Source organism: Sesamum indicum, linkage group LG5, assembly GCF_000512975.1.
Source record: "Sesamum indicum cultivar Zhongzhi No. 13 linkage group LG5, S_indicum_v1.0, whole genome shotgun sequence".
NCBI lineage: Eukaryota > Viridiplantae > Streptophyta > Magnoliopsida > Lamiales > Pedaliaceae > Sesamum > Sesamum indicum.
Genome location: NC_026149.1, coordinates 1711150 through 1719649, shown reverse-complemented (window position 1 = coordinate 1719649; position 8500 = coordinate 1711150). Strand labels below are relative to the sequence as shown.

General features: G+C 36.9%; 1 protein-coding gene across 1 annotated transcript; it reads right to left on the bottom strand.

The window, feature by feature from the left end:
- LOC105161781 (arginine decarboxylase-like) lies at window positions 4140-7580 on the bottom strand. The gene is made up of 3 exons (XM_011079593.2): window positions 7540-7580; window positions 5782-6302; window positions 4140-5159 (listed from the first exon to the last, which is right to left on the bottom strand). Exons 2-3 carry the CDS (start codon window positions 6292-6294, stop codon window positions 4140-4142), a joined length of 1533 nt encoding a protein of 510 aa, XP_011077895.2. The 5' UTR covers window positions 6295-6302; window positions 7540-7580.

Genomic DNA, 8500 nt, shown 5'->3' with positions numbered 1-8500 from the left:
ATATATCACGATAAAAACTGTATAAAATTATTAAATTTTATTCTGTTTTATATTTTTTTTTTAATCTGACTCTATCGATCATTTACTTCAAATACGAAAATAAACCATCCCTTACTTAATTGAACTCTCTCTAGCTGGGCCTCCATCCGGCCAAGTGGGCTTGGCCTACCTTGACCTGGTGCCACTGGCCGCTCCTTGGGCTAAACGGACGGCTGTGACTTGCGAAGGACATGCGGGCGGTTAGGGGATGCCGGCCAGTACGCAGGTGAGCAAACGACCTTCGAGCAGAGACTCTTACTGATTGGGGATTGCAATAATGTTCGTATGGAAACTTCCTTAACGTGTGGGGATGCTATCCGCCAAGTATGAAGTCATTCCGAGGACATTTGGCCACGAAGATATAAGGGCGATGATCAGGCGCCACCCTGCACGAGAGCAGGAGAGAAATGTGTGAAACAGAGTGCTTTATCCTTGGAGATTTGCCAAACTATTTCATTGGCGAGATCCTTGGAGTGTTGGGAGCGCCTCCAAGATGTTTCAGAGGTAGACGGTTCCGTTTGAGTAGGAAACGACAATGATGTTCAGAGTTTGCAGTGCAGTGGCGAAACTGTAGTTTTAGAGTATTGCGCGGGCAACTCCTCAGCCATGGATGATCAGATGGGGCTGAAACTCTATAGTTATGATGTGGAAGTCGTAGGCTACGGTATGGTTCAAGCAACATATGATTTAGACGTCGGTTGAATGAGATGCGGAAAAAGTTTTCTCTTGGCCATTTCAGTGTTCTACTCTTGGAACAAGAAAAAATATTTTTAAACCTATTATAAGGGGGCATGTAGTGATTAGCTCCAGCCAGCCCTCCCCGTGCACGACGGCAGTGGCATGAGACAACGTCTGTACTAATGAGCATCTCTTGGGGGGATGATGGGGGCCTTCAAGAGCCGACTCTAGGCAGCTCAAAGGAGTGCTTAGAGTCCACAAAAGGCATGGAAACCTGACGGGCAGCGTAGGGCCAGGATGGCCTATGTTGGGCGCAAAAGCGGCCGAGAGGCTCGGTGTGACTCACAAGGTTGCCCCACGGGCTGCAGGATATCAGGGGAACACCTCTCATGCGAATGGATGATCAAAGCAAGCATTCCAAGACCACGTGATCCAACTCATGGCACGCGCTATCAAGTTCTAGTCGTCCATGGGGGTCTGTTGGCTAAGATGAGCGGTCATGGGACAACGCCGTTCTGTGGGCAAAGTATGAAGCCACGCCGAAAGGTAAGAAGGCATGCCGAGCGAGATCAAGGCAGGATGTCGGCATATCGAATGGGCCTCGAACTTATGATGCGGTCCTATTCGGGCGAGGCATAGAAGGCGGCCACGACAAAGGCGTGCGCCGAGTGAGCGTTGGGCATGAGATGGGCGTTGCGGGCGCATGCATAGCACCGTAATGCTGAGGCGGAGCGAGGATGCTCCTTGCCATCGAGATATGCGTCGGCAGGTTCCGAGATTGTGGGCCGACGCAGCCGCTAAGAGACGCTAAGGCGTGAGTGCCGAGAGCCTCGGCGAACATGGGCATTTTGGATAGGCGAGCGCAAGAGCACGCGGTACCGCGCAGGCATGTGTTCAGATGTCACGCTAGCGAGCTTCAGTGTCAAAGACACGCAACGGACAGTCGGTATACTCTGAGTGTGCGAAGGCTGGTCGAAGGTTTGGTGTAACCTGAGATGCCGCACAGGCAAAAAATATATAAAAAATACATTCCACTATGAGACAGAAGAGTCTGCCCATGACACCTGGGCTAACCCATCTTAGCTCGGCACAAATCACAAAATAATACTAGAGCGTAATATATATATATATATATATATATATAATTACATATGTAGTTAATGTATCTATACTATTTATTAACGAGAAGACCCTTTAAAATAACTACTATAAAATTCCCTTAATTATATCTTTCAACAAATTACAATCTTCATTTAATTAATTAATGTTCTAATATTTTTCTATTCATATACATTTAAAGTTAATTAATTTTATCATCTCTAATCAAGTTATCCATTTTATTTTTCATTCAATTAAACAAACATATATAAAAATAAATAAATTATACACACAAATCAAAGTATACTTCAATCACTAGTACTTGGTGTAGCATGTGACCCAATCAATGTTGTGTTGCATGGGGGTTTTGCCCTTTTTTCACTTTGTATGTCCTCACATTTATGTTTTAAAAAGCGCTCTATTTAAGGAAAAAAAGGTTTTTTTCAAATTCTAAAATTCCACTCTGTCCCTTCTGTTCTTGCTTCTCCCCTTGTGCTACTTGAAGTCTCTCCTGCAAAATACATAAAAGGATAAACATCTTTCACATAATCGAATCTTTATCCGACATAATTGGTAACCAATCAGTTATTTGCAAGATGCACCCACATAAACACAGTACTGAATCAACTCCTCCTAGGCTTAGTGACATGCATCAATTTGAATGAAATATGAAAAGCAATCATTCATCTCTTCAATGGTTCCAATAGTTCAATCTCTTCAAGTGAGAGTTAGACTCAACCATATCATCTCTACCAGGTTCACTCTATTCTCTTAGTAGCAATGGTTAGTGAAATTAAGCTGCACAACCAACGTTTCGTAAACTACTTGCACTGATAGCAAACTAACAACCCACCAATTTTTGATCACTCCAAAAGATTAACTGGGCGCATTAAACTACATATTGCCAAGAGTTATCTTTAAACACCCACCGAAATTCAAACAGAATCCGAGTGAGCACATAATTCTGTTTCCTATTCTTGGGCTAGCTTTTGTTGGTACCAAGAAACATCTAAAGTAAAAAGCAAAAGGTTTAAGTATAATCAACTGAGCTGATAAAAACATTACACTTCTCCAGGAACCCACCTGGGAGATACAAGCTCTTGGAGTACTGCTGACCCTGAAACTCCAGTAATTACTGCAAATACTCAGACTCAAGCTCTGCAAAAGGAGTATGATATATTAGCATTTTTTGAAACTTTCCTCTCCAAATCTTGTCTGTTTTCAGGAGAAAAACGAAAGAAACCCACCATATCCAGAAGGAAAGCGGATCCACTGCGTGTCTCTGAATACGTAAACGTTCTTTACACAGGATTAATGCTATTCCTTTTATCTTTTATAGAGTAATTACATTCTTGTTGGGCCGATCTTTATCGTATGTCACAGGGTTTCCCCAAAGGACTTTGCTAGAAATCCACCAACATATTCATAAACAACAGGCCCATCTTTGTACTGGAGAAAAAAAGGCCTCAACTTTATGGGGGAGTTTTTTAAGGTCATTTAATCTACTCGAGAATTTTCTCAAAAAAAAAAATACCTCAAGAATTTATAATCTTGATCATTTTTAAAGAATTTTATGCTTTTTAATTGATAATTTGGAGTTAAGAATTTTAAATTTTGTTTGAGTAATTTTAAATTACAAAGAATTTAAAACATTTATAATATATTTAATAAGTCGTTTGAAATCATTCTCTCACATTTTTGTTTGGATCGTAATCTTTTCGTCCAAATGTAACATTAGATTATGTTCTGGAACATTTTCTCTATACAATCCATTGAATTATGATATATTTTCCCAGTTAATTATACAAAAATTGTTATGACTTTTATCGAATATATAAACACGATGAATGCATATAAAACATAATGATCATCTAATACATTAATAATCTCAACTATTACTATAAATAACTACTAAGAAGTGTTATTTTATTTTTAAGTTTGCACTACTGTGTTGAATATTGGGTTATTATTAACAATAACATCAGTAAAACTAATGTTGCGAAAGTTATATCTGTTACTGAAATCTGCACTTTTATCTTTTAGATTTTTGCAATATGATTTACTTAATATTTATTACATATGCAGAGCATTTGTGTTATTGTTATTACACTAATAAAATATTTTCTATTACAAACTCAAATTTGACAACGATTTTTATTTCATTTATTCTAAAGTTTCTTAATACATACTAATAGTAATAACTCAAATGTACATTACACCACGTCATATAAGAAATTTTTTGCTTAATTATTTTTTCATATGGAGTTGTTTTACATATATCCCATATCACAGGGAGTATGTACTATGATTTTTTTTTCTCATTACTAGTGGCTTGTTTTGCACACAACAATGTAGTCAAGTTGAGGATCAGCAGCTCCAATTATAAAACCACCATGGCTTTTTATTTGCTGCAGATAATCCAATGCTTTCTCAGTAATCACTTCACCAGGTACAAGAACTGGAATTCCTGGCGGGTAAGGGCAAAGGAACTCTCCACAGACTTCTCCACTGCAATCCTTGAACTTCATTCTTGTCTTGCTAGCAAAGAAGGCCTCTCTAGGATTCAAACTCATGATAGGATCATCGTACGGCCGTGCTTTTTCAGTAACTGCATTACCACGGTTTACTGTAGAAAATTTCCCCGATAAATGCTTCAATCCAGACACGAGTCTCTGAACATGCTCACCAGTTGTTCCCTGGCTAAATGCTAGAGTCACAGAGTTTGTGCTGACGAGTTCAGGGATGATCCCAAGATCATTGTCCAATATTTCATTCGCCTGGAAACCCGACAGGCCCAGCTGCCAGACACCAATCGTGACACGCAAAGGGTCCATGCTTGAGAAGCCGGGGAATGCTGAAAGATCAAGAACATAAATCCCTGGAATTTTACGGATCAAGATTTTGGCTACATTAGCCAAATTAACTGCTTCATTGAAGGCAGTGGAGTCGGTGCTTAGTTGGTGCCTGGCAGCATCCAATGAGGCTAAGAAAAGCCAACTGGGGCTGGTGGACTGAAGGGCGTGTAGGCATTTGTGGAGTCTTTCTCTGTCAATATTTTCGCCTGAAATATGAAGCATCGATGTCTGTGAAAAGGAGCACAAAACTTTGTGAGTAGATTGTATGGAAATGTCGGCCCCTTGATCCAGTGCTGTTTTAGGCATTTCAGGATGGAATTTGAAGTGAGCTCCATGCGCCTCGTCGACGATCAGAGGGATTCCTTGAGAATGGCATACTTTTGAAATCTCGCTCAGGTTGCTACAGATCCCGTTGTAGGTAGGGGATGTGACGAAAACTGCACCCACTTTCCGACCACTCGCTTTTGATTCTCGGATTGCCGATTTCACCTGTATTTGATAATTATATTCCATTTTTGGATTTTTTCCAACAGAAGATGCAATAAGATTTAAAATAAAAAATAATATTTGTAAGTTCTATCATATATGTGTTTGCAACTTATGTAAATATTATTCAAAATAAAATATTATATAAAATTTTATTATTTAATATACTATATGCAAAATAATAAATAAATAAATATTAAATTTATAAAAAAATGGTGACAAAAAAATAAACAAATCTTTTCAAGAAAAATAATAACTATTGAAAGATAATGGGGAATGGGAAGTTAGATGAATGGGTGGAAAGTTAATAAATTAAATTAATATGAAAACGGACATATCAAAATAATTGAGACACCATTTTACCCTTTTTTAGTTATACACAGCATAGATGTGCATTAATCGACAGTTACAATTATTGGACTAAAATTACTATAATTTTTAAAGTTATAAGACTGAATTGTAAATTCTAATTTGAATAAGACCAAAATTGTAACCCTCCCTAACTTACAAAACTAAATTGCATTTTTTCCTACCTTTTCAATGAAATTATTGCAACTAGTCCTTGATACAACATACTGCAAATGATAAGATAAAAGGCCAAAAATATATGCAATGATGTACATACCTGGGAGGGTGTGATCCCAGCAGCAATATCCCATTCAGAATTATACTGCGGAACTATGTATTTTGGCATGGCTCCAGAAAATATCACACCTGTAGTGGCGGAAACATGGGCGTTCCGCGGCAGGATAATAGTATCCCTGGGCGAGCAAGTGGCCATAATGGCTGCCTGAACACCGCAACTAGTGCCCCCAACTAGAAACCACGTCTCTTTCGCTCCAAACAGCTCTGCAGCCAGCCTTTTGGCTTCCAGAAGAGGACCCTTTGGGGAGAAAAACCTGTCCAGGTCTGGCAGCTCAGTAACATCATGGAGAAAGGGCTTTGTGCCGATGAGTTCAGCTAAAGGTGACGGTGCAGCTTGCCCTCTTTTATGCCCTGGAAAGTGAAAAGCAACTGTTTTTCTCTCTGCTGAAGCCTTTAGTGCGCGTACCAACGGAGGAAGATGATCATCATAAGTGTTTGCTTCTGTGAGATGTTTAGCATCGTTTCCATTGACAGTCTTCCCCATCTTCGTCATGATATCTCCTGCAAAATGGATTTTTATTGTTTCCCAACATTCCAATCTGACGACAACTAAATCTCACATTTTTCGATTCTTGATTGCACCACAATGAAATAGATATATAGCAAGTTTTTATTGCAAGTGTCATGCGATTGATCATTTCCTATCAACCAAATGACTTTGGTATTCATTTGTTATATAATTGATTTAGATTATGACATAAATTTTATTGCCAAGGTTACTTAGTTAACAAAACTATGTAATGTGGGAAAAGAGTGAATTGGCACCAGTTGACGATCTCATGCAGTTTATGTTAATATATCTTAACGTTTTAATATAACATGTCTACCGTTTCTTCATTACAAATAAGTTTCAGGAAAGATGTGTTTATGAATAATATATAGGGATAATTGCACTCCTTGCCCCTAAAATTTTTAATAGTTATACTTGCATTCTCCGTGGTTTGAAAAATTACATCTATCACCCCTAAAGTTCACTTCCGTCTAACAAATAAATTACTCCATTAGTCAAAATTCATTGAATTTATTGATGTTAACCAAAAATTAAATAAAAAATTGATATTTACTACTGAGTGACTTATTACTGGCTACCTTTATAACGGTAAAGATATACCTGCTCACATGCATTAACGAGTGGAAATGTATGAGGGTAATTTGATCATAAAAAAATTTATCTGACTTGTAATAAATCAGTAATAAGTCAATCAGGGGTAGTTATAGATTTTCTTTCAAATCTTTTTGTTAATATCAGCAAATTCGTTGAATTTTGACTAACCGCGGAACTTATTTGTTAGACGAAAGCAAGCCACAGAGGTGCTAGATTTAATTTCTCAAACTATAAAGATTTAAATATAATTATACCAATCATCAAGAGATAAAAGGAAAAGTAATAATCCCTATAATATATCCCTACATGAATGTTCATACAATTTCCAAAAATGGAAGGACAACAGCAGGGCCTCCCGTGCAATGGTCAGCCAACACAACATTCAGACAACAAAGCGACGTTCATCGATCCATCAATATTTAAGAAAAAAGAAAAAGAAAGAGAAGAGAGAGAGAGTCCAGACATGTATGAACTAAATATAACTTAAATCAGAGAAACATATATAATATTATTATAAATAAAAGCATGGTTGACAAAATATTCATGCAACGACGTACGTTTTTACATATAATGAAATAATCCGACAGACGAATTCATGTCAGTTTCTTGGGTTGGATTGATGGAGAGACTTACGAGCTACAATGAATCTGCACAGCACAAACCTTTTCCGGAGTGCGATGATTTGCTTGTTCTCATCTTTCATCTGCAACTATTGACTTATATAGTTGTTAACTTTTAGCTAAAATGGATGGAATTAAATGATTAATATGGTGCTATAGTACTGCTTTTTGTATTGTTTAGGGGCTAAATTACAGCTAGATTCAGCTATCTGAATTAGTTACCAGATGACATAAACTGATTGAACATACAGTATACAATATATATATATATATATATATGAAAAAATATAATTTTAATCCTCTAAATTATAACAATCAAATTCCTCAAAAAATCATTCTATATATGTAGTGTCTCATACACATTGGATAAGAATACTCCATGGACACGACTCTGACACAATGCCCTGTTCGAAAATAAATTATCAAATAAGAAAAAAGGAATCCGTTGTCCGGTACACCAAACGTGTCTGAAACATTTGGAATTGTTTTTATAATTTTAAAAAATTTTGTGGCTATGATAGATTAGGAAAAAAAAATAATTTTTTAGACAAAATTAAAGCCATGTATTTTGGTTAAAAAATTATATATGTATCATGCGTATTTTGTATTTAATCTTAGCCAGATTGCATTTTATCCCCTCGTGATTTTTTTTAAATGAGTAATAAAATCTTTGTATTTTAAAAATAAGCTAAATTCTTCCACAGTTTGAAAACTCCTATGCGAAACCCCATTCTATTAGAAATTAACAGAAGGTGGCGCTTAATGCGAAATGGCATGTTTTTGCAACTTTTGACCCTATTTTTGGATTAAAATTGATGATAATACTCTCATTGTTTGTATAAGTCACCCCCTTTAATTTATTTATTTTGGTTTGAAGGTGTTTTTCGTGGCTTTTTTTTGTATTTTCATCCTTCCTAAGAAACTAAATAAATTTGATCTTAAGTATATGAATTTATATACTAAATGCCAAAAAA